The 26388-nt window shown below is 44.0% G+C and overlaps 1 protein-coding gene across 11 annotated transcripts in view; it reads left to right on the forward strand.

The window, feature by feature from the left end:
- Positions 1-26388, forward strand: part of SBF2 (SET binding factor 2) — a 639223-nt gene that overhangs the window by 455191 nt on the left and 157644 nt on the right. For all 11 annotated transcript variants that reach the window (XM_006129312.5, XM_006129315.5, XM_025187865.3 and 8 more), the window contains 2 exons: positions 15114-15275; positions 18067-18329. In XM_006129312.5, the coding sequence (XP_006129374.2) occupies positions 15114-15275; positions 18067-18329 (425 nt within the window). The remainder of the gene's footprint in view (positions 1-15113; positions 15276-18066; positions 18330-26388) is intronic.

A 26388-nucleotide genomic window follows, 5' to 3' on the forward strand; every position in this document is an offset into this window, starting at 1 on the left:
ACATCAGCCAAACAGGACAGTCCCTACGTAAAAGAATCAATGGACACAAATCTGATATTAGGAATGGCAACATACAAAAACCTGTAGGGGAACACTTCAATCTTCCTGGACACACAATTGCAGATCTAAAAGTAGCCATCCTGCAGCAAAAAAACTTCAGGACCAGACTTCAAAGAGAAACTGCTGAGCTACAGTTCATCTTTAAGTTTGACACAATCAACTCTGGATTAAACAAAGACTGTGAATGGCTTGCTAACTACAAAAGCAGCTTCTGCTCTCTTGGAATTCACACCTCCAGATCAGATGCTAGAAGTGGGCCTCATCCTCCTTGATTGGATCCACCTCGTCATCTCCAGCCTGATCCTGGCCTGCATATTTATTCCTGCCTCTGGAAATTTCCACTACATGCATCTGACGAAGTGGGTCTTTGCCCACGAAAGCTTATGCTCCTACACTTCAGTTAGTCTATAAGGTGCCACAGGACTCCTCGTTGCTTGTACTCCTATAGAAGACTTATTCAGGCAGTAGTCAAAGTGACTTCAGTTACTGTCAGCTGGAGTCGGTGGGTTTTGCCTGAATCAGTCTCAAGAAAAGAGTGAAGGATTTGGACCCAACACATTGTCTATTAATATGAAGATGACTAAAAGCTATTCTGTATTTCATTTGTAGAATTTTTATGACACTGGCAAGTTATATAGAATTAATTACCAGTATAGTAATTTTGGAAAATCAAAACTGGTATATTATTTCATAATTTAATTTTAGCATCCACTTTAATGTTCAGCCTCTCCTTTGAGCCCTACTGACCATAGACATGTCAGCATCTATCTTTCTTTCTTTACTTGACTGTAACCAATAAACCCATTCTTCTGTTTGTCACCATCTAATCATCCCCGTTCTCATGTAATGTCTTTTTTCATGGCGTCCATCATCAACTTTCTGCTGAGTTTTATACCTCATTTCAACTATACTCTGCAGGACAACCTACGATCGCCTCTCCATTATAGTTCACATTTGCCACAGATTTGACATGGAGGTGATTTATTTATTCTTGCAGATACCAGGGTAAGTTTGATTACTGCAACTCCCTCTTCTGTAACCTTTAAATCACTTACGTCCAAAGTCCATTATGCTCAGAGTGCTAAGGCACACCTTTTCACATTCATAAATCAGCATCATCCCTATCATGAAAGATGTCTGCTAAAATGGGTTTGACATCTTTGTGGTATCTTTGTTTACTCCAAGATTTTGTATCTTCATACTTTCAGTTCTGAACATGTCTCATGCCACAGAGATATTTTTAAGAATTAATAATGTATTAAAGGGCTACGTTCACCAATCCCTCTCTCTCTGGCAGCTTTCACAGGAGCAAGGGGAGGTGTAGAAGTGGGCTGAGGGTAAGGTATGTGGCCAAGGGGGAACTGGCAGAAGCAGGCTGGGAGTAGGGTGTGTAGCCAAGGGGGAGCAGGCTGGGGACAGGTATCTGGGAAGAGGGAGGAATGGGCTGGGGGTAGGTGTCTGGCCAGGGGGAAGGGGAGAGGAATGGGCTGGATTGCGGGGTCTCGGTGGAAAGGATGAGTGAGGGGGCTGGCAGTGCAGGTTCTCTGCAGGATGATGAATAAGGGAGCTGGGGGTGTGGGGTCTTGGCTGAGAGGGTCTGTAAGGGAGCTGGAGGTGTGGGATCTCGGCCTAGGGGACTTGGTGCTGTCTTATAGCAGGTTTCGGGGATTCATATGAGCAGCTACTATCACAGGGCCCTGGGCTGGAACCCAGAATAGAGGGTGGGCCCAGGTTCCTCCCAACACCCACCTCCTCATTTCCACTAGGGGAAAAAGACTGTGGAGTTTATTCTCCATTTTACCATACACTGGCCAATGATTAAAAGAGCTTGACAAAAAGTAAATTAAAGCTCTGGGCATGATGCCTAAAACTGTGGGCCTTTGTGAGCCTCTGAGGCAAGCAAGTCCGCCAGGAAGCGCAGGACCCACCGAGTTTTCATTGTAGCTTTGTCACAATAAATATTGTTTGTTTGTATTGCTGCAGGGTTTAAGTACCCTTCTCTTGCAGGAGGACCTCATGTGCTAGGCACTGTACAAACATGGAACAAAAAGACTGGCCAGGCCCCCAAAAACTTACTAGGTATGAGAAAAGAGATGACAGATGGGTACAGACAGAAAAGCATAAGGCAATAGTGATACAGCATTACTAAAACCACAATTTAGCATGCGGACCATATTGAGGGCCTAAACAATCTTTTTTATAAGCACTGTGGAAAAAAGAATATAAAACAATAACAACTGATGGGGGAATACAAGAAAGCAATGAAACAATCTTGGTCAGCATGATAAGCAGTGGTCTCAGTAGCAGCCTTATAACCCACAAGTTTTTTTGCAGACATCACAAAAGGAACTATAAGGAAGGTTTTGAAGGAAGGTGATGAGAGGTAACTTTAAAGTTATTTATTGAGACCCCTCCAAACAGTGAGGGGCAGAATGAGAGATGATAATATGTGATCGTTGAAGTTTTGTCAGTGTTTCCGTTGCCCCTCGCCTCCCCCGCATCATTTCAAGGGCTTATACCATGGCCATAAAAATAGAAAGGTGATGTAGTTTAGGGGTTGGAGCATGAAACTAGGAATCCAATCTCAGCTGCTCCATAGTACTAGTCAGGGGGTTGTTTTGTTTTTTGTGAGATTCTTTTGCTGTTTTTGGTTGTTTGTGGTGGTACCTGCAAGCCCCACTCAGACCCCAGTGTGCAGAAAAACAGGTAGCAAAAAGACAGTCTGCCCTTTAACACTGTTTACCAACACCAGTTTGTGTTTGAATGCACTGTGCAGGGCATGCCAGCTTGGTTTCCATTTAATTTGCAGGTGCTCTACAGCTCACTTCTGCTTTTAACATAATTCTTGAGTGCCACGGGTTGTTCTAATACAGTGGTTTTCAAACTGGGTCACGCCCCAGCACTGAGTTATGGAATGTCGGGCACTGGGTCTCGTTGCTGCAGGGGCATCAGGTGACCAGTGGGTGCTCTAAGACAGCTACCTGCCTGTCCTGGCACTGCAGACTGCACAGCAGGCCTGACTCCTAGGTAAGGGAGGGGAATGCACAGGTCTCTGTGCACTGCCCCTGCCCTGAGCACTTGCTCTACACTCTTGTTATGTGGGAACCTGCTGCTGGCTGCTTCTGGGGTGCAGCATGGTCTGGGGTACCAGGAGAGGCAGGAAGACAGCTTTAGCACACCCGCTGAATCACTAATGGGGAGCTGCTTAAGGTAAGCCCCTGCTGCCTCTCAGCCCTGAACTCCCTCCCCCAAAGCTGGAGCCTCATGCTACACCCCAAAGTTCTCAGCCTCACCCCAGACCCATACTCTAGTCAAATTTTATGCTGGGTCATGAGGAAAAAAAGTTTAAAAACCACTGTTCTAATAGATCACCGTAACAATATGGGCTTAAAAGAGGGGTTTGGTCATGCACGGGTGACACCATTAGAGGAGAATATCAGTTTTTCATTTTGATTGCTGTGTGTTTTAAAATGAAAGGAATCAAGGCCCAGTAAAGATGCCATCTGTGTGTTTTCACAGTTCAGAAGGAGAGAGAAAAGGAAGGGTTGTTTTAACTTCTGTCTGTAAAAGGACCTTTGGAGAAGGATTATGGTGATAATTTTTCTCTGAAATAGTACAATTTCCCAAAATGATGGTATCATGAGAGACACTGAGAAAAGCCTGAATTCTGCTGTTCCAGCCTTCAGAAGTTTATGGGAAGAGATGTTTGGTTGAAAAATAAGAAGGCAATAAGATTTTCACTGTTTTTGATTTTCACTGTTTGTGAAAATAAGATTTTAATTATTTGTTTAGATAAATAGAAAATCTCACTTTAACTCCCATAGAATTGGATTACAGGAAAGGAAGTTCTCTTTACATTATTTTATTCTAGGACAAAGCATTCCTATTACGTTCCTATTCTTTTCCAACCCCCAAGAATTTTCACCAAACATGCAGTTTTCTGCAAATGTGCATATGAATACTTTAAAGGAACACTTTATTATGCCCAGTAAATTGGTATGGCATTCTTCATTTCCTGATCTAAACTAATGTTGTAATCCTAGAATCCTAGGGCTGGAAGAGACCTCAGAAGGTTATCAAGTCCAGCCCCCTGCCCAAAGCAGGACCAACCCCAACCAAATCAACCCAGCCAGGGCTTTGTTAAGCTGAGACTTAAAAACCTCTGGGGATGGAGATTCCACCACCTCCATAGGTGATCTGTGTTTCACCACCCCTAGTTTTTCCTAATGTCCAACCTAGACCACCCCCACTGTAACTTGAGACCATTGCTCCTTGTTCTGCCATCTGTCACTACTGTGAACAACCTCTCTCCATCCTCTTTGGAACTTTCCTTCAGGAAGTTGAAGGCTGCTATCAAATCCTCCATCACACTTCTCTTCTGCAGACTACACAAACCCAAAGTCTTTTGGCAGAGATTATCATGATTTAACATAAACAACACAGCACAGGTTATAATGATTTCAATTACAATTAGGGATCATTATTATTATTTATTGTATGTATTACAGTAGTGTCTGAGGCCCCACTAAGAGTGAATCCCCATTGTGCTGGGAATTGTTCCAACATAAAGAATAGTAGATGGTCCATGCTGTGAAGCGTTTACAATCTAAACAGACAAGAGGTTGGTGGAGACAAGCAGAGTTTGACACAGATGGAAATGATCTCCAGAACACCAATCACCTGTCTTACAGGAAATTTATTCAAAAAGAGTAACATGTAAGGTGTTCATAGAAATCCAGCCAGCTCTGCAACAGACTAAATTCTCGGGAAAAACTACTTAGTTATATAGGAAAGCTAAGTGTTAATAAGTGTAGACCAGTGGTTCTCAAAGCTTGGTCTGTGCTGTCCATAACTGTCTTGCAGGTAGGCTGTGCGCTCAGGGCTTGGTTGGAGTGTCTGCGCTGGCTTCCCGCTCTGGGGAGGTGAGCCTCGTGGGCTAGATCCATCTTGTGCAGAAGATGCAACTCCAAGTGCTGCTGCTACCCCACCCCCAGCTGAGGAAATGCCAGCATTGGAAACCACTCCTCTGGAGGCTTTCCCCGCTGCTCTCATTGTCTGGAATAAAGGCCAATGGAAGCGGGGGGCGGGGGGGCGGAGAAGGTACCTGGGAGCAACAGGAGGCATGGAGCCTACTAAGCCCCATCTATCCCTCTTACGCCCAGACCCTTCACCCCCAGCCCACTCCTGCACCCAACCTCCCAGCCAGACTCCGCACCCTTACCCCATCCTGCACCCATTTTGTCATCATGAGTGATTGTCTGGTGGTTCACAGAAAGATCTGTGTTGAGCAGGGTGGACCGCAGGCCAAAAAGTTTGAGAATCACTGGTGTAGACTCAGCTTTGCATTTTACAGTTTTGTTTTGTATTACAATCATTAGTTTCCATCACTCTTTCTTGTTTCTAGTAGAATCTCTGTTCTTTCATAAGTAAACCTACTTTATTATAAATGCTCAGAAGTACTCAGTGATTTTGCAGAAGCAATGATTTAAGGTCAGACTTGTAGACTGAGGCGTACCACTCTGTTGGGGTCAGAGACTCTGGGATTTCTGAGAGTAGCCCCTGTCAGGCTGGATATGGCAGGGGTGGGATTCTTAGGTGCCAGGCACTTATAGTTAACCTGCAAGATGAAGTCAGGGCTTCCGTAGCTCATAGGAGAGTGAAAGGCTGGTGGAGTTAGGGAACTGACTAGGGTTGCCAATGTTCTAATCGCACAAAACTAAACATCTCCCCTTCATCCCATGCCCCGCCCCTTCTCCAAGGCCCTGTCCCCTGCGTGCTCCATTCTTTCCTCCGTTGCTCACTCTCCCCTACCCTCACTCACCAGGCTGGGGCAGGAGGCATTCTGGATTAGGTCTCTGGCTGAGGGTCCAGGCTGAGGGGTAGAGTCACGGATGAGGGGTTCAAGATGCAGGAGAGGGTTCGGGGTTGGGATGAGGGGAGTGAGGACTCTGGATTGGGATGAAGGCTACAGGTGGGACCAGAAATGAGAAGTTCAGGGTGTGAGAGATTGCCCCAGGCTAGGGCAGGGGCTGAGGGTGTAGGTGGGTGAAGGCTCTGGCTGGGGATATGGGCTCTAAGATGGGATCAGGGGTGAGAGATTTGGGTGCAAGATGGGGCTCCAGGCCAGAGCGGTGGTCTGGGAGGGTTCAGGCTCCAGGAGGGAGTTTGGGTGTGGGAGGGTACTCCAGGTTGGGATAGGAGTTTCAGGTACAGGAGGGGGTTCATGTTTACCTTTTGTAATCAAGCAAAGGTAAGAAACCATTGTGTCTGTAGAGGTAAGACACCATTGTGTTTCTGGCCCACTTCTTCAAACCATCTTTCTTACCCTGTTTTTATCATCCCTAATCTCTATTCTCTCCCTTGCCTGAACTCTTATCTTGTGTTTTGATTTGCATTTGTCTTTTCTAACTTTCTCAGCTGATTTGAGATTCTGAGACTCCTCATCTTTCATTTCAGGTGTTCAGTACATTGCAGGGTCAGGCCCTTTGTGGAAGGAATGGATTGTATTTGTCATTAGTATGCATTATTTAATACGTTATATCATTTTGTACAGTAAAAAATGAATATTAAGACAGTTTCTTTGCTCAGAGTAGTATCTTGCTCTCTGATTTAAATTATTCTGTAAATTTATGGTGCTATGTGTTATTTTTAATAATATAATACACAGGAGTAGCCCTAGGCATGCTGCTGGCAATTGGTGCCCTAGGCGAGACACACGATCGGCGCCCTCACCTCCAAAGCCCTCAACGGCCATTTTTCTTGGTGCCCTAGGTGACCACCTAGGTCGCCTGTATTGACGGACCACCACTGATAATACAAATGTATTCAGTCACTGTGCATGCTTTCTTGAATTTCATGCCAGAAAGTAATTGCTGTTAATATGTGACATTTCTCTTGGCGGGGAGGAAAGTGACATTTGGCAGTGGCACCACGGCACATGTGTGGGGCTTTCTGAAGTGCGGGGCCCGGGGCGGCCGCCCCGTTCGCCCTGCCCCTATATCCGCCCCTGACTGCAGTACAGAAAATTATGTACAATTGAGTGTACACTTTTTTTCAATCATATGGGACAAAAGAAAATACATACTTTAGATGCTCGAGTTTCTTCTGCCAGAAAATGTACACAATAAATACATCTCTGCCTAGGATTACATACCAGTTCTACAGTTTTCTATTGCCCTCTACTGGCTCTCTGAAAAGAGCTGTGATTTGGCAATGCTGACTAATATATGCTGGATCTCTTTTTGGCTTTCATGGTGAAATAAATTACAGTTAACAATCAAGATAAGGGCTCAATGTGCCACTTCCATTTAAAAGAGAATAAAAATCTAAATACTATTGAGTTTTTAGATTTATTTATTTTATATTATATTTTCATTTTGTATCCAAGAGTAGCTGCAAAAATAAATAATTTTCCTAACAGTGAGCCAACACTGCCTGTTCTTTTTTCGTGCACTATATCCATTTACATTTATGTGTATAAAGATCTGTAGCATCAATCCTACAGTGAACTCCAGATGGGAGAACTCACATTTACTTCAGCAGGGTTCCTCAGGAGCACAGGTGTTTATCTATACAGAGCCCACCAAAGGACTGAAGACTGTAACTATAAACACAAGTAAAGATATATGTGAGATAGATAGATAAACACATTAATAGCCTGTGGTGAGGGACCTTGTCAAAGGCTTTCTGGAAATCTAAGTACACTGTATCCACTACATCCCCCTTACCCATGTGTTTGTTGACCCCCACTCCCCTTCAAAGAACTCTATTAGATTAGTATGACATGATTTTCTTTTACAGAAAACATGTTGACTTTCCCCTGACAAATTATGTTCATCTATAAATGGAGATTGCCTATCTCCTAGAACTGGAAGGGACCTTGAAAGGTCATCTTCACAGCAGGACCAAGTACCATCCCTGACAAATATTTGCCTCAAATCCCTAAATGGCCTCTGCAAGGATTGAACTCACAACCCTCAGTTTAGCAGGCCAATGCTCAAACCACTGAGCTGTCCCTCCCCCTCACTCTTGAGCTCTTATGTACTACTGCCAATACTAGCTCTGCTGCCTCAAAGAAGCTCATATTTCTACTAAGTGCAGCATGTGCTGCTACTTTCCCAACCGAATGTGGTTGGCATGAGAATTGCAGTTTCAGAAACACCTAATGGAACACACCAGGAGGCTCCAATCAAATGCAAGCCAGCAAGAGCCCCTTGCATATCAGCCATGAAACTGTACATCTAGCTCAGTGTCTGAATCAGCAGAGGGAATGACAAGAGTGAAGGACCCTTTGAGCATACTTACTACTGTAAGGGGCACTCTTATCAGTATAAAAAGATTTGTTAGAAATGTTAATTTTGTTCTGTAATCGACATCTGAAATTTATCTAAGTTATATAAAAATGTGAGATCTTCTAAGAAAAAGGATCACTCTCCATACCATACAGATTGAGAAAGTTCTTGCATGCAGGACACAAATATTTAGGTCCTCCTAAGTTTCATGGCATTCATCAGAAGGCACGTATAGAAGGAGGGGTCCTTCAGTACTGCTCCATACTTCACCATTGACACCAATTCTGGTACCAAGTAAGACTAAACACTAGGAACTGAAGAACCAACAGTAACCACATCGTCAGAAGCTCCTTCACTGGCAGTACTTTCACAGCCCCAGAAGGAACCACCAGTTACTAAGAGTCCCATTACACCATCTCTAATGACACAAGACAACAAGCTGCAGCCTTCCAAGATGCCAGTGTCCTAAACCACTTCATATAATATCCTCATCCTCTTGGAGTCACAACTTCCCCAACCCTCAACAGAGAAATTCTAATACCAAGGAAAAGCCCGTCTCCCAGGGTATGTCTACACTACCACCCCAGTTCGAACTAGGGTGGTTAATGTAGTCATACGAACTTGCAAATGAAGCCCGGGATTTGAATTTCCTGGGCTTCATTTGCATGTTGCCGGGCGCCGCCATTTTTAAATGTCTGCTAGTGCGGACTCCGTGCCGCGGCACGAACTAGATAGCTCAGACTAGGCTTCCTATTCTGAACTATCTGTATACCTCGTTCCATATTCTGTGTCTTTATCCCCTGTTTAATGATTCCTAACATTATTTGCTTTTTTTGACTGCTGCTGCACATTGATCTCTCTCTTGAGTGGCAATAACTAATTTAGTCATCATCATTTTATATGTATAGTTGGGATTACGTTTTCCAATATGCATTGCTTTCAATTTATCAACATTTAAAATTCATTGCCCTTTTGGTGCCCAGTCACCTTGTTCTTCTTCAAGTGGTGTTCCCATGGGTGCTCTACTGTAGGTGTCGGGCTTGTTCCAGTGCTGCAGATCAGAGATTTGTTAGGCGCCTCATGCTGTTCGTGCCGTTTCTTAGAGCACAGCTCCCACCAGTTCCTCCTAACCATCCTTCAGTCGCAGGCGGAGTGAGCTCTTTCTCCTCAGATCCTGTCAGATGTTAAATTGGTTGTTAATCGTCAGATAGTTATTGTTCTCTTAATAGTTCTAGTTAGTTAAGCTTTAGCAGTAGGTCAATAGTTATACAGTTGTTTTTTTTAAAAATTGTATACAGATATAAATAGAAAAGGGGCAACCATGCCGGGATCTCCCAGTTTCAGAAAATGTGATGACTGCCGGGAGCCCATGCCCGCATTGGATGGGTACTCCCATTGCATAAGCTATCTCGGTGAAGGGCACATTCCCCAGAAGTGCCTTCATTGCTCTAAATTGACGACTCGAGCGCATAGAGATAGAGCAATGAGGCTCAGAATGCTTCTTTTTGCAGCCTTCTCAAACAGCGCCTTCCCCGCCCATGTTGGACTCAACTAGAAGGGATAAGCACTGAGCGGCCTCGCCAGCTTCCTATGCTTCAGCAAAGAACAGGTCCTCTCCGACAAGATCCTTACCAATCACCCGTGTCAGCATTGGGGACAAGCCGGGCACATCAGGCACAGCTGCCTTACGCTGTCCAGACAAAACAAAACTGAGCCACAGTGTATTGGCACCAGGTCTGTCTTGCATGGAGGTCGCCTCCACCGGCGCCTACACCATCCATGGTACCAATAACAGTGCCAGCAGCGGAACCGGTATAGATGGTCACAACCAGCACCGACACTGCACCCAGCACCAGTGGTGCCAGTGACCATGGCACCTTTCTCCCCACCACAATCTACACTGGCACCGTGGGAGGCACCGAGCAGGCATCCTGCTCCTCAGCCTTCAGCTGAGCCTGCAGTTACCACAACCGTTGTCACCGACTAAAGCCCAGTGCATGTCATGCAGGATTATTACTCCTTCACCCAGTCCGGAGTCTATCACCTTTTCTCCGGAGTCTCTGTCGGAACACCACAATCCAACGATACGCATTCCTCCATCGCCCCATCACTATTATCGGCAGCAATGTTTATCGACATCTCCGAGATCACCAAGGCACAGATCCAATTCACCCAGATCGCCCACACTTTCTGCATACACGCGCTGTCAGGATGACCGCAGTGGTTGAGATATTCCTCAAGATACTCCTCGCCGGCAAGACATTACTACGACTGCTACAAGGGTCGCACCTACTACGAACACCACTGCCCATCATGCTACTCCATTTCCCCGCGCTATTCCAGGCATTGGTCACCTTGCTGCTACAGATCAGATGCCAGACGGAGCCAGATCAAATCTCTTCCTCTGGCCGGCACATGGCTGCCTACCCTCCGCCCAAAACCATGCCTGAACTACCTCAGCTTTCTGAGCCTGAGAAAGGTCAGCTCTCAGACCACAAGCAACTACAAGAGCTTTCTCTAACTGATCCATCCTCGTCCTCACCCGACGAGGCAGTAATTCTGGGGGACTCATCACCAACCAATGATCTTCGTCAATTCCAGGACCTTTTTAAATGAGTGGCAGACACTCAGGAGATCCAGCTCTCCGAAATACAACAAAAACAGCACCACCTTTAAAAAATTTGCAGCCCTTCCAAAATGCCAAAGTATCCTTGCCCCTTGACAAGGCTATCTTAGAAATGGTGGACGACATACAGCAGACTCCAGCCTCAGTCCCAGCAACAAAGAAGAAGGCCGATAAGAAATATTTCATGCCTGCCAAGGGAATGGATTTCCTCTTCACTCATCCTAAACCCAACTCTCTTCTGGTTGATGCAGCACTGCTGAGGGCCAAGAACCCACATTATAGAACCAGTACCAGTGACAAAGAGAGTACAAAATTAGATCTTTTTGGTAGGAAAGCATATTTCTCAGCTACCTTAATGCCAAGGAGGGCTAACTATCCTCCTCGTGAACCATAATTTTGATAATTACACGACACTGAACACACTGATAGAACAACAAATGCCAAATCCTAAAATGCATAGTTCAGAAAGGGTACACTGCTTCACGCACAGCTCTTAAATTGCTCTTGACATCACAGACACAGCTGCACGATCCACGGCAACATCAGTTGTGATGCGCAGAGCTTCTTGGCTGCAATCTGCGGGAGTACCCAAGGAACTGCAGTCGAAAGTGGAGAACCTCCCCTTTGATAGGCAGAAGCTCTTTGCGGAGAAAACTGATGAGGTCCTCCATACCAATAAGGACTCGAGAACTACTTTAAGAACATTGGGCATGCACATGCCACCGTACAGATGCATACACTACACTCCATATCAGAGATGCAGACCTTTCCCTTACTTGGCACTTCGATATAGGGCTATCGACCAGCACTGTCCTAGACAGCGCCCACAAAAACAAAGCTCACAGAACAACAAGATGTCCAACCAGCAGAATAATTGGCAGCTATTTTGATGTGATGGTCGAGGGTCTGCATGCCATTCCACTGTCTAGACATCAATGCAAAGAGGCTCGGTTATTCCATCATCACCTAAGACTATTCCAAAGATGGCCTGTCTTCAGCACCCAGAGTGTTTTCAAAGACATTTGCGGTTGTAGCAGCCTGTCTCATCAAGCCGGGATCATTATCTTCCCTTATCTCAATGACTGTTTGATCAAGGGCCCATCCTTCGATAATGCGGTGCAGTCTACCACCACAATAAGGGCAGCCTTTGAAGCCCTTGGCTTTATAATCAATTTCCTAAAATCGTCTATGACACCACAACAGTCTTTGGAATTCATTGGCATATGCCTAGACTCATCTACTGACCGAGCTTACCTGCCTTTAAATAGATTTCAGATTATTCAGGCGCTCGTATAGGTCCTCTCCACAGGCCCCACGATTTCCCTACTTACCTGCCTTCAACTCATGGGGCATATGGCAGCTATCACATATGTCATAGAGCATGCCAGCCTTCACCTGTGGTGCCTTCAGCACTGGATAGTCTCGATCTACGTTCCTGGCAAACACGACATTCACAGGAGAATTGCAATACCATCAAAAGTGGTAAGGTCTTTGAGTTGGTGGACCGCCCCCGCAAACACGTTAGCAGGCGTCCCCTTCCACCAATCTAAACCAATGATGCAAGTTATGACCAACGCGTCTTTGGTAGGCTGGGGAGCACATCTCAATGGCCATCGCATTCAAAACCGCTGCTCCATACAAGAAACGTCCCACCATATTAACCTCCTAGAATTAAGAGCAGTTTTTGGTGCGTGCAAACACTAGCAAGCTTCCTTTAGTTTTTCCTTTTGTTTTAGCAAGATCAGACTAACACAGGTACCTCTCTGTTACTATGCAAACACTTTGTCACTCTTATCTGGGGCCACACCATCAGGGTGCTTACCAACAACATGACCACGGTTTTCTACATAAACCGTCAGGGAGGACCTCAGTTGTGCTCCCTCAGTGGTGAATCCACCACAACGTAACGATTCTAGCATCGTACCTACCTGGCAAAGACACCACCACTGCCAATGCACTCAGCAGGTACTTTGTCACAAACCACGAATGGAAACTACATTATCGGGTGCTACAAGTTGTCTTCTGCCTCTGGGGTTTCCCAACTATAGACCTATTTGCCACATATCAAAATGTGAAATGCCTGTACTAATGCTCCAGAGCGGCCATTGGACCGAGATCCCTGGGAGATGCTTTTCTCCTCGACTAGAGCGCTCACCTCCTCTACTCATTTCCTCCGACTCTCCTGATACCAAGAGTCTTAGAAAAGATCACCAGGGACAATGCAACAGTAATTCTCATAGCCCCCTTTTGGCCGCGTCAGACATGGCTCCCTTATCTTTCTCGCGTGTTTCCTTGCCCACCATATCACCTACCTAGACGCCACGACCTGTTGACCCAGGACCAGGGAACACTAGTGCACCCTCACACTAGTCTCACAGCGTGGTTCCTAGTTGGTTCAGAGACTCGGAAATTATCTGTTCCCCGCTTTGGAGTTTCTTCTTTATGTTTTTCATATACTCAGCGATTAGGAGGAACTGGCAAGAGCCGGACTGCACGCTCTAGGAAACGGTGTGAGTGGCACGAGGTGCCTAACACACATATGTGGTCCGGCAGCCCACTGCTGACAAATCTCGGATCTGCGGCATCGGGACAAACCCGACACCTACAATGGAGCACCCACAGGGACACACATCTCAAAAAACTGTCATTACTGCACCAAGGTGAGTGACTTCCTCTTTTCTGAGATCCTTTTGAAGCTCTTCATAGCCTGCTTTAGGCTTAAACTGCTCAAGATATTTAGTAACATCTGAAAATTTTGCAGCTCACTGATTACCCCTTTTTCAGATCATTTATGAATATGTTGATTAGGATTTGTCTCAGGGCAGACTGTTGGAGGACACCACTAGCTACCTCTCTCCATTCTGAAAACTGACCGTTTATTCCTACCCTTTGTTTCCTATCTTTTAATCAGTTATCAACCCATAAGAGGACCTTCCCTCTTATCCCATGACAACTTACATTAAGAGCCTGTGGTGAGGGACCTTGTCAAAGGCTTTCTGGAAATCTAAAGTACACTGTATCCACTACATCCCCCTTGCCCACGTGTTTGTTGACCCCACCCCCCCAAAGAACTCTATTAGATTAGTAAGACATGATTTTCCTTTACAGAAAACATGTTGACTTTCCCCCAACAAATTATGTTAATCTATGTGTCTGACAATTCTATTCTTTACTATAATTTCTACTAATTTGCCCAGTACTGACATTAGACTTAACAGTTTGTAGTTGCCAGGATCACCTCTAGAGTCCTTTTTAAATATTGGTGTCACATTTGCTATCTTCCAGTCATTTGGTACAGAAAATATTTTAAAGGTTGTGTTACAAACCACAGTTAATATTTCTGCAATTTCAACATTTGAGTTCTTTCAGAATTCTGGGATGATGCCATCTGGTCCTGGTGACTTGTTACTGATTAGTTTATCAGTTTGTTCCAAAATATCCTCTAACGGCACCTCAAACTGGGACAATTCCTCAGATTTGTCAACTAAAAAAATGGCTCAGTTTTGGGAATCTCCTACACATCCTGAACCGTGAAGGACTGATCCAAAGAATGCATTTTGTTTCTACGCAAAGACCATATCATCCTTGAGTGCTCCTTTAGCATCCTGATTGTCCAGTGGCCTCACTGGTTGTTTAGCAGGTTTCCTGCTTCCGATGTACTTAAAAACATTTTGCTATTACTTTTTGAGTTTTTGGCTAGCTATTCTTCAAATTGGCCTTTTGGGCCTTCCAAATTATATTTTTACACAGTTTATGCTTCTTTCTACTTTCCTCACTAGGTTTTAATTTCCACTTTTTAAACTATGCCTTTTTTGCAAGGAGGTTTAACCTGCAAGGAGGTTTAACAGGTAGTTCGATTTAGGGCTTTAATTCGAAATATCAGGTCCCTGCCGCGTGTAGTCCGGATTTGTAAATTTCAAAAATGGCAACCAGTCGGGAAGATGCAAATCAAGGGTGGGATATTTAAATCCTGGGCTTGATTTGCAACTTCGAATGCCTACATTAGCCTCCCTAGTTCGAACTACGGGGCTAGTGTAGACATACCCTAAGATAGATTAAGTGAACTGAACCTGCATATTCCATTGTTGTAAAAATACACATTGATTTAACTGATATTCCTATCTCTGTACTTTCAGAGACTGGCACCTGGAGTTAGTCAATTTGCTTACACCTGTGTACAAGACCACTCTATATGGGCTAACCAACAGTTTTGGGAAACTACATTTTATAATGATGTGCAAAATCAAGTTCGTTCTCTCTATCTCACAGCTAAGGAAGACTATCATTTGAAGAAAAAGGTAAGAGAATATATAAAATAAATGAAGTACAAAACAAGTATGTTACTGCAGCATAAGGGCTGACATTTTACATGCAAATAAAGTCATGAAGATGTAAATTATGGCTCCCACCACTTGTATCAATGTAGTGTTTTCTTGTTACCATTTATAGATTAAATGTGAGATTATTAATTTTGTTCCATAATCTTCATCTCAAATGTACCTAATGTGAAGGAGTCAGATCAGAAGGCTATAAAAAGGAATGGAGGGGCAAGATCTAAGCCTCAGACTGAGGAGATCTCTGCTCCCAAAGTAACAGGGAGGGGCCACTTTAGAACCAGCAGAGGCAATCAGGGGCAGTGAAACACTTGGGGCTAATTGACCAGGCCTGCAGAGTCAGGCCAGCCTAGGCCAATTAGGACACCTGGGGGTAATTAAGAAAACCAGTTCAGACTGGCTATAAAAGAAGCTGGGAGGAAAGAGGAGAGAACCACTGGGAATAGAAGGAATGGAGACAACAAGTAGGAGGATGGACCTGAGAGAAGGAAGGTTCTGGGGAAGGTGTGAGGAGATAGCCCAGGGGTCTTGACGCTGTCTTATAGAAGGTGTCAGAGATTCACACAAGCAGCTATTATCACAGGGCTCTGGGCTGGAACCCAAAGTAGAGGGTGGGCCCGGGTTCCCCTCCTCCCCCAACACCCACCTCCCATTTTCCATTCAGGGAAAAGGACTGTGAAGTTTATTCTCCATTTTATGAAGCTCTGGCCAATGATGAAAAGATCTCAACAAACAGCAAATTAAAGCCCTGGGCATGGTGCCTAAAAACTGTGGGCACCTGTGAGCCTCTGAAGCAAGCAGATTCACCAGGAAGTGCAGAACGCACCAAGTTTCCGTAGATGCTTTGTCACACTAAGTTATGGGGAAAAAAGTTGTGAAGATAACTTGTGGGCATATTTTACAGTGGGCATATTTTATTGCCCTTGATTAATGCAGGTTAATGACAAATAAAAAAAATTACCACCTGATTCCCAAATGTATCCATCACAGGGAGTTATGTCCTAGTATGAAGTTCTGAAGTTCATTGCTTTTTCATTTTTAACATTCCATTAAAATATACTTTCCGTTAATATCGTAAACAAAAAAGTCCTATTTGTGAATTTATTTTATGCAAACTTTATATTATATTCCAGAGATATGTTGCTAAGTAGGAAACCAGCTTTTAGCCTTTTTGACTGATCGGCTTTCGGCTATCTTAGCTTGAGATTATGTATAGCTCCTAAACAGCATAATTCACTGTCCCAGATTGCGAGAATGGATGTTTGATATGTGCATTCAGAAAATACTAAAGTAAGAACATTACCACTACATTGTGTATAGGCATGCCAGGTGTAATCTACTGGGCCATCTCTATCCTCTTGTGTCATGTGAACTCTCCAGGAGCACCATCCCTAGTCATGTGATTTGAGAGATAAGTACTGCCAAGGACATATGATGAGAAGAGAGAGAGAGATGCCAAGTATAGTTCCACATAACCATATGGGCTTGGGAAGAATGAGATACAGAGAAGACACTCTCAGCCATGTGGTTTGTGAAGGCGATGGGAAATGTTGTTGAATGATGAAGTGTCTTGTCCTCTTGAGGTGTAGGAGAAGCTTCAGAGGGAAGGAAAGTGCAGTAGGAGAGGAGGCACAGGCAGACACCCATATTCACAACTCAAAATAATGTCTGATATTACTGAAAATTACTTGGAAATTTTCTTCCACTTCAGCAGATCCCTACTATTTTAATTCTTTATCACTAGCTAAATGAGAGTGCCTTATATCAGCTACCAGATGCATTTGTCTGAATTTCTTCAGGCTACCATATAATTTGCCTATGTGCCACCTATCGAGTTTACACAGAGCAAATGCTTAAATTGGAATCCAGCATGTGAAAACATGAACATTTAAGCTGTGATATAAACTATTTATATCTATGTAAGGCAGTTAGCTGCATGTTGTTTCTCTATCCAATTCAAGCTTCATCCCTGCCCAAGTTAAGACTGCAAGCTGAAAAGAAAGGCTATATAATAGACTGTTAAACCAAACTCAGTAAAAGAATACATGATGGTATGGGTTAGAATTTAATCAAGCTATGATATTGAAATTGATTACAATATGCTATTTGCATTATTTCAGTACAATACTGTCATTCACTATGGGATGCAATCCTTAAGGGTGTGTCTAGACTACATGCCTCCTTCGACGGAGGCATGTAGATTAGCCAGATCGGAAGAGGGAAATGAAGCCGCGATTAAAATAATCGCGGCTTCATTTAAATTTAAATGGCTGCCCCGATCTGCCGATCAGCTGTTTGTCGGCAGATCGGGAGAGTCTGGACGCGATGCCCCGACAAAGAAGCCTTTCTTCATCGACACAGGTAAACCTGGTTTCACGAGGCTTACCTGTGTCGATGAAGAAAGGCTTCTTTGTCGGGGCATCGCGTCCAGACTCTCCCGATCTGCCGACAAACAGCTGATCGGCAGATCGGGGCAGCCATTTAAATTTAAATGAAGCCGCGATTATTTTAATCGCGGCTTCATTTCCCTCTTCCGATCTGGCTAATCTACATGCCTCCGTCGAAGGAGGCATGTAGTCTAGACACACCCTAAGTGCTATTACCAGTGGCTATAACTGCTAGATTTATTATTTTTACATTTTAAATAATGAAATGAAGAGTTCAACACTTCGGAATTAATGTTAACATCTCTTTTCTTAATGTTAGTAATATAACTCTGTCATCTATTGTTTTTATCTGGCAATATTTGTTATAGGAGAAAAATTCCGTAGGTCTAAATCAGGAGAAAACCGCCATGGACCTGGCAGCTGAGCAGTTGCGTTTATGGCCAACATTCAATAAAGAAACACAGCAGGAGCTAATACAGAATGAGGAAAGTACAGTTTTCAGTCAGGCAATTCATTTTTCTAACCTCATGGTATACCTGCTAGTGCCTCTGGATACAAGTAAGAACAAACTATTGAGAACATCAGCTACAGGAGACTGGGAGAGTGGCAGCAACAGCATTGTCACAAATAGGTGCGTAAATGAAGACGTGATTTGATAATAAGCAATTGTGGCAAATAACATTATCCTTTTTAGCAAAAACACAATTTTAATTATAAAAAGTAAACACAGAAGCAATTTACAATAATAATAGTTCATGTCCTGTGTTAACAACCTCTGTAGTAATGTAAAAATAAGCGACTTTGGAATTATAATTCCTGCTGGTGTTCTTTCTAACCTAATGTTCAGTTTGCAGTGTGCTATGTATTCATAATACAAGTAATATCAACAAAGTGTTTTAATACCAGCCAAAAATTACCATTTTCTCCTTGGACACAATACACAGAAATCCTTTCTTTTCTAAACTGTGTCTCAGTATTGAGCTGTTAAAATAGTTATGCAAGCCAAGACACTATTTCCTTGGCAGTAATTAAAGCTGTAAGACATTTCACTGGTGGACCATGATCATGGTGGGCATTTTGTATATTTGATTAAAGTTCTTATCCTGCAAACTGCTCTACATACATAAAGTCCTGGTGCAGAGCAACTTCCTTGTCAATATTTGTGAAGCATTTTATGACCTTTCCAATAACACGTGTTGTGTAACATATTATAGTAAATGTTCATTCAATGTATAAAAACTGCAAGATGTAAAGGGAAAGTGATTCAACAAGATTCAGCCCCATTCCTAAGTACCTAAAACATTGTTTTGAAATAATCTCAGAAGCATCAGAGAGATTTCACTGTGTGGAATAACGTGTTCAAAAGTAATAAATTAGGGAAGTCAGAAGCTTAGCATGGTCCTTCTTGTGAACCATGATACTTTTTCATGTGTATTTAGGAATAGGGAAGAAAATTCCTTCCCTGAGCACTTTAGACCCTTCTGTTGAAACATGAAATCATATCCTGTGGAGAAGTAGCAATTAGCAATTAGCAACTTAGCTATAATATATTTTGGGGTCAGGATCAGGAACTATTGGGATGGGAGGGGTAGGGCAGGAGGGCCATTTGGCCCAGGCCTCAGAAGACAAAGTGGCCTCAAATCTTGACATTGTTCTACCAAGTCATTTCCATTTATTATACAGAGTCCAGTCCCCTGCCCCCATGGCAGGACCAAATACTGTCTAGACCATCCCTGATAGACATTTCTCTAACCTACTCTAAATATCTAAATATCTCTAAAGATGGGGATTCTACAACCTCCCTCAGCAATTTATTCCAGTGTTTGACTACCCTGACAGTTAGGAACTTTTTCCTAATGTCCAACCTAAACCTCCCTTGCTGCAGTTTAAGCCCATTGCTTCGTGTTCTATCCTCAGAGGCCAAGATGAACAAGTTTTCTCCCTCCTCCTTATGACACCCTTTTAGATACCTGAAAACGGCTATCATGTCCCCCCTCAGTCTTCTCATTTCTAAACTAAACAAACCCAATTCTTTTAGCCTTCCTTCATAGGTCATGTTCTCTAGACCTTTAATCATTCTTGTTACTCTTCTCTGACCCTCTCCAATTTCTCCACGTCTTTTTGAAATGCGGTGCCCAGAAGTGGACACAATACTCCAATTGAGGCCTAACCAGCTCAGAGTAGACTTCTCGTGTCTTGCTCACAACACTCCTGTTAATGCATCCCAGAATCATGTTTGCTTTTTTTGCAACAGCATCACACTGTTGACTCATATTTAGCTTGTGGTTCACTATAACCCCTAGATCCCTTTCTCCTGTACTCCTTCCTAGAGAGTTGCTTCCCATTCTGTATGTGTGAAACTGATTGTTCCTTCCTAAGTGGAGCACTTTGCATGTCTTTATTAAACTTCATCTAGTTTACCTCAGACCATTTCTCCAATTTGTCCAGATCATTTTGAATTATGACCCTAACCTCCAAAGCAGTTGCAACCCCTCCCAGCTTGGTATCATCTGCAAACTTAATAAGCGTTCTTTCTATGCCAATATCTAAACTGTTGATGAAGATATTGAAGAAAGCCGGTCCCAAAACAGACCCCTGCGGAACCCCACTTGTTATACCTTTCCAGCAGTATTGAGAACCATTAATAACTACTCTCTGAGTACAGTTATGCACCCACCTTATAGTAGCCCCATCTAAGTTGTATTTGCCTAGTTTATTGATAAGAATATCATGTGAGACCATATCAAATGCCTTATTAAGTTTAGGTATACCACATCCACCTCTGCTCCCTTATCCACAAGACTCGTTATCCTATCAAAGAAAGCTATGAGATTGGTTTGACATGATTAGTTCTTTACAAATCCATGCTGGCTGTTCCCTATCACCTTATTATCTTCCAGGTGTTGCAGATGATTTCCTTAATTACTTGCTCCATTATCTTTCCTGACACAGAAATTAAATTGACGGGTCTATAGTTTCCTGGATTGTTCTTATTTCCCTTTTTATAGATGGGCACTATATTTGCCCTTTTCCAGTCTTCTGGAATCTCTCCTGTATCCCATGATTTTCCAAAGATGATAGCTAGAGTCTCAGATACCTCCTCTATCAGCTTCTTGAGTATTCTAGGATGCATTTCATCAGGCCCTGTTGACTTGCAGGCATCTAACTTTTCTAGGTGATTTTTAACTTGTTCTTTTATTTTATCTTCTAAACCTACTCCCTTCCCACTAGCATTCACTATGTTAGGCATTCCTTCATCAGACTTCTTGGTGAAGACTAAAGCAAAGAAGTCATTAAGCATCTCTGCCATTTCCAAGTTTCCTGTTAGTGTTTCTCCCTCCTCACTGAGCAGTGGGCCTACCCTGTCCTTGGTCTTCCTCTTGCTTCTAATGTATTTATAAAAAGTCTTCTTTTGTTTCCCTTTATTCCTATAGCTAGTTTGAGCTCATTTTGTACCTTTGCCTTTCTAATCTTGCCCCTGCATTCCTGTGTTGTTTGCCTATATTCATCCTTTGTAATTTGTCCTAGTTTTATTTTTATAGGACTTCTTTTTATTTTTAGATCATGCAAGATCTAATGGTTAAGCCAAGGCGGTCTTTTGCCATACTTTTTATCTTTCCTGTGCAGTGGAATAGCTTGCTTTTGGGCCCTTAACAATGTCCCTTTGAAGAACTGCGAACTCTCCTCAGTTGTTTTTTTCCTCAGTCTTGATTCCCATGGGACCTAACCTATCAGCTCTCTGAGCTTACCAAAATCCACCTTCCTGAAATTCATTGTCTCTATTTTGCTGTTCTCCCTTCTACCATTTCTTAGAATTGTGAACTCTAGGATTTCATGATCACTTTCACCCAAGCTGCCTTCCACTTTCAAATTCTCAACCAGTTCTCTCTCTCTGTTAAAATCAAATCTAGAACAGCTTCCCTCCGGTAGCTTTTTCAACCTTCTTAAATAAAAAGTTGTCACCAATGCAGTCCAAGAACTTATTGGATAGTCTGTGCCCCGCTGTGTTATTTTCCCAACATAATTCTGGATAGTTGAAGTCCCCCATCACCAGCAAATCTTGGGCTTGGATGATTTTGTTAGTTGTTTAAAAAAAGCCTCATCCACCTCTTCCATAAGGAAACCCTCGTAGAACAAGGAATGCAGAAGTTATCAAAAGAGCATGTTTGCTCGTCCACAAAAAAAGCAGAAGAAGAAATGCATCCCTGGATGCAAAAGAGGTTTTCCGGGATATCTCTGGAATCCTGGAAAAACTCCTGCAGTCTAGCCGTACCCTCACTGGGTTGAGACAGGCTCTGGGGTGGGAATGAGGGATTTGGGTGTGGGAAGGGGTGAGAAGTGCAAGTTCTAGGAGGAGATTTGGATGCAGGAGGAGGTGGAGAAGGGGACGCTGGCTCAGGGAGGGGGCTCCAGGCTGGGGAGTATTGGGGTCAGATGGAGGGTTGCAGTACTAAGCAAGCTACAGGTTTGTGGCTGTGAGGGTGCAGGAATTTGAGTCAGGGTACATAAGGCGCTCAGGGCAGCGGGGGTCTAGTGTATGATAGGCTCAGATCTAGGGCCTGTGGAGAGTGCAGTAGTGTTATGATGCTGCAGCCAGATGGGGGCTTGGCCCCAATTGGGGGTTTGTTGGCCAGACTTCATTTTTAAATAAAATACTATGTCAAACACAAAATGTTTCTGCATTGTCTTTATTTATGAGAAGAGCAGGGAACCTGTTTTGAGTCAGGGGTCACTGACCCACAGAAAAGTCAGTTGGGGGCCACACAAGTGAGATACAAAAGAATAACTCCTTCAAAAACCCCCCAAGCCTCACTAATGTGGCCCCAACTGTGCTGGTGGGAGCAGGGGACGTACTGGGGAAGGGTGCTAGTGGGTGCTGGGGCAGGGGATAGGTTGCTAGTGGGGGCAGGGGACAGTATGCCGGGGTGGGGGTCCAGTGGGGGAGAGGGGACAGGGTTCTGCAGCAGGAGACAAGGTGCCAGTGGGGATAGGAGACAGGGTGTTGCTTGGGGCAGGGGGCAGGGAGTTCCACGCACCCGCCTCCACCCAGCATTCCTCCCGCAGAGCAAGAAAGTCCCAGCATGCATCTTCTCCAGGGCCGAATCCCCCCTCCCACAGAACATGGAAGCCCCAGGCACGCATCCTCCGGGGCTGACTCCCCCCTCCCACAGAGCACGGAAGCCCCAGCGGGTGCCTCTTCCGGGGATGACTCCCTCCTCCCGCAGAGCAGGGAAGCCCCAGCGCTTACCTTCTCTGGGGATGACTACTCCCCCCCCTCCCCCCACACACACACAAGTTCCCAGCACACCACAGACCTGGGGGAAGGGACCAGCTAGCACACTTCTGGAACCACCGGAAGTGGCGTGCAGCTGCAGGACTTCCGTCCACCCCGCAGGAAGCCGGCACTACCTCCATTGTTGCTGTTTAAAGCCAATAACATCATTTCTCATAGAAAATACGCCTCAGCCATTAGACGGTGACCATACTGACAGTGACACTTCCAGTTCTGATGAAAACTCTGCACCTACAAATGACATTTCATTGCCACTGCCTCAAAATGAGGAAGTCATTAATCAAGACACAGAAATGCCAGCAATAGCAATAAATGCAGAATCTACACTCGATTTAGAGACTCTGCAGGCAGAAAATGAGGACCCTCAAAGATGCTGTGCAGCAAGAGCAAGAACTTATGACTAGCACATGACAGTGTGACAACAGTGGCATCAGATCCTGATATTGGACTTCTTGATGAGAACAGTGTTGCTCAAATGCAGTTGTTTCTCAAATTTAGTAGTTTTCAGATTCCAAGTAATATACCAAAAGATGCTGAAAATCATGTTTTTGCCATACGTCTGCTGACAAAAACTTTTCCAAATGGAAAGAGATACACAAGAGACTGGCTCTTCTGGAGCATGGAAAAGCAGACTCTGTTGTAGGTTTAATAGTAATACTTCAAATGCTTCAGTACTGTCTGATCCATCCGGTTGGAGGAAGTTGAAAGACTAAATACCTGCATATGAAACTTCAGTATCACATAAAGATAACTATGTTACATGGAAAACAGCTAGTAGAGCAGCACTAGCTGACAGTTCAACTGAAAATTTACTCCTGAGTGAAATAAACACAGCAACTAATAACTGGAAAAAAACTCCTTGAGCTCATATTGAATGTCATTCTTTTTCCTTCTGAATGGGGATTGGATTTGTTTGGTTCTAGTAAATGTATCGGTGACCCTAGAAACGAAAACTTTCTTGGTATACTTGAGCTTCTTAGCTCACTTTTATAAGGTCATGTTAATCACAAAGAATGTCTACCAGAATACAAAACAAGTTTATTGAGCTGTGTGGATTTTTGTGCAAACAACAATTTTTGAAGTGATACAACATGCAAAGTACTTTTCAACTATTATTGATTTAACTCCAGACTGTTCATATAAAGAACAGACAGCCTTGATTGTCAATTCAGAAGTATATATCCAAATTTGAATCCATTTTAATATCATCTGTGTGGATGAAGCTGCTAAAAATGATCCACAAAACCAATATTATTGAAGCGTGCGGTGCTACATTAGATGATGAGAGGGATAATATTGAATGACTTCTTGAAGATATTCAAAAGATTTGTGATCAATGGGACAAAATCTTTTGAGTCCAAATCAGTAGCACAAGGTATTGACATTTCATCTGAGTTTTCCACCAATCGCAGCCTTGCATCTCAATCCGATGCTGAAAGGCACTATTGAGTCAATGTTTTTTGTTGTTGTTATCATTGGCTCCATCAAATTTGGTCTTACACATTGATTTGAGTCACTGTGTAAGACCGAATTTGTCTTACATTGTGTACAACAAAGACCACTGTGTACAACAAATTTGTACCCTTTTTGGATTCCTTTGGGAGTTCAGAGAACTAAGTGATGAAGTTCTATATTCGGCAGCTGAACAGTTTCAACAAAGATATAACAACAACATTTCAAGAGACCGTTGTGACGAGATTGTTTTCCTGAAATGTATACATTCCACCAACTTTAAGTCGCACTGCAAGCCAAAAGAACCGCTTCAAGAAATCTTGGACTGTATTTGTATTTTTGTCAGTCTCCTTTCTTCAGTGGCTTCAGGTGACTGCACATTCAACGTGTTAAAAGAAGTAAAGAACTATCATCGTTCTACAATAGGACAAAAACATTTGAATGGGCTCTCAGTGCTTAATGTTAACAGTGATGTTGCACATAAATTAGATTTTTCTTCAATTATAAATGAGTTTGCCCACAACAAAGCCAGAAAAGCATTCCTAAAATGAAGAGTTTTGCTTGCAGTGGAAACTCACAATTAAAGTTACATTTTTAATATACATCTGTAGTGGGGCAGAGTGGCTGCCCACTGACCCAGAGGCGGAAGAACCCCTCCAGCAGCCATTTTGGACTGACCCTGACCCTGCCCAGCCACCTAACAGGAAATCGGGGGGAGGGGGGGAGAGAAAGGGGGACAGAACTATAAAAGCCCAACCTGAGGACTCAGTCAGAGCCCAGCCTCTGGAGGAACCAGAGGTCTGCTCAGTACTCCCAGCCTAGGAGGCTGAGACGGATTCCTGGCCTGGTCCTCCTACCAGGCCTGACCCAGAAGACTGGCCTACACCCCTGCCCCAGCCTGCACCCCGAGACTGGCAAGGACCACTGGACCTGCAAGAGGCCAAGGACTGGCATGGGCCTCCAGCCGCACCTGATCCAGAGGACCGGCCTGCCCATATACACCAGCCTGCACCTGAGAAGCAGCTGGAGCCGCTGGACTTGCAAGCTGCCGAGGACTGGCCTGGATCCCCTGCACCTGAGCTGGGCCCACCAACCCTGGAACCCCTGGGATACCAACCTGACACCCAGGTACACGTTGAGGGGGAGTTCGGAAGTGACCCAGGAGATAGTGAGGCCTGTTAAGCACCTCCGGTCAGCACGTTTCGGGCCGAAGCCCCTGCTGATCCAGCAGCCAATCGCTCAACTACTACTTGGGCCCTGGGTTGGGACGCAGTGGAGTGGGTGGGCCTATGTCCCCCCTGCCACCCACCTACCAAGTGGCAGTCTCCCCTTCTCCACCACTGCAGGCGAGCAACCTGCACTCATCCTGAGCAAAGAGACAAACTACTACCTACTGTTTAACTGTGGGTATTTGCTGCCTGGCCTGAACCAAAGCCCAGGCCCCTAGAGATATGTCTACCTGGCCTGAACCAAAGCCCGGGCCCCTAGAGATATGTCTAAACTACATCCCTCTATCAAAAAAAGGATGTAACTTAGGCAAATCGAAAGTGCAAATGAAATGGGGATTGAAATATCCTGTGCTTCATTTGCATAATCATGTCACGGTGGTCTTTCTTAAAAGGGTTTTTCAAAAGTGAAAGCGCAGTCTAGACATGGTTGTTTTGGGAAAAAAAACCTTTTTCGAAAGATCCTGTACTCATTTTTTGAGGAGTACAGAATCTCTCTCAAAAATATCTTTCCGAAAGAACTGTGTCTGGATGGTGGTTTCACTTTCGAAATACTCTTTTTCAAAAGACCACCGAGATGCAATTATGCAAATATTTAAATCCCTGCTTCATTTGCACTTTTGATTTGCCTAATGTACATCCCCCTTTCAACAAAGGGATGTAGTTTAGACATACCCTAAGACTGATAACTGTTTCTTTTTTACCCCACCCTGAACCAG

Source organism: Pelodiscus sinensis, chromosome 5, assembly GCF_052426305.1.
Source record: "Pelodiscus sinensis isolate ZL-2025 chromosome 5, ASM5242630v1, whole genome shotgun sequence".
Taxonomy (NCBI): Eukaryota; Metazoa; Chordata; order Testudines; family Trionychidae; genus Pelodiscus; species Pelodiscus sinensis.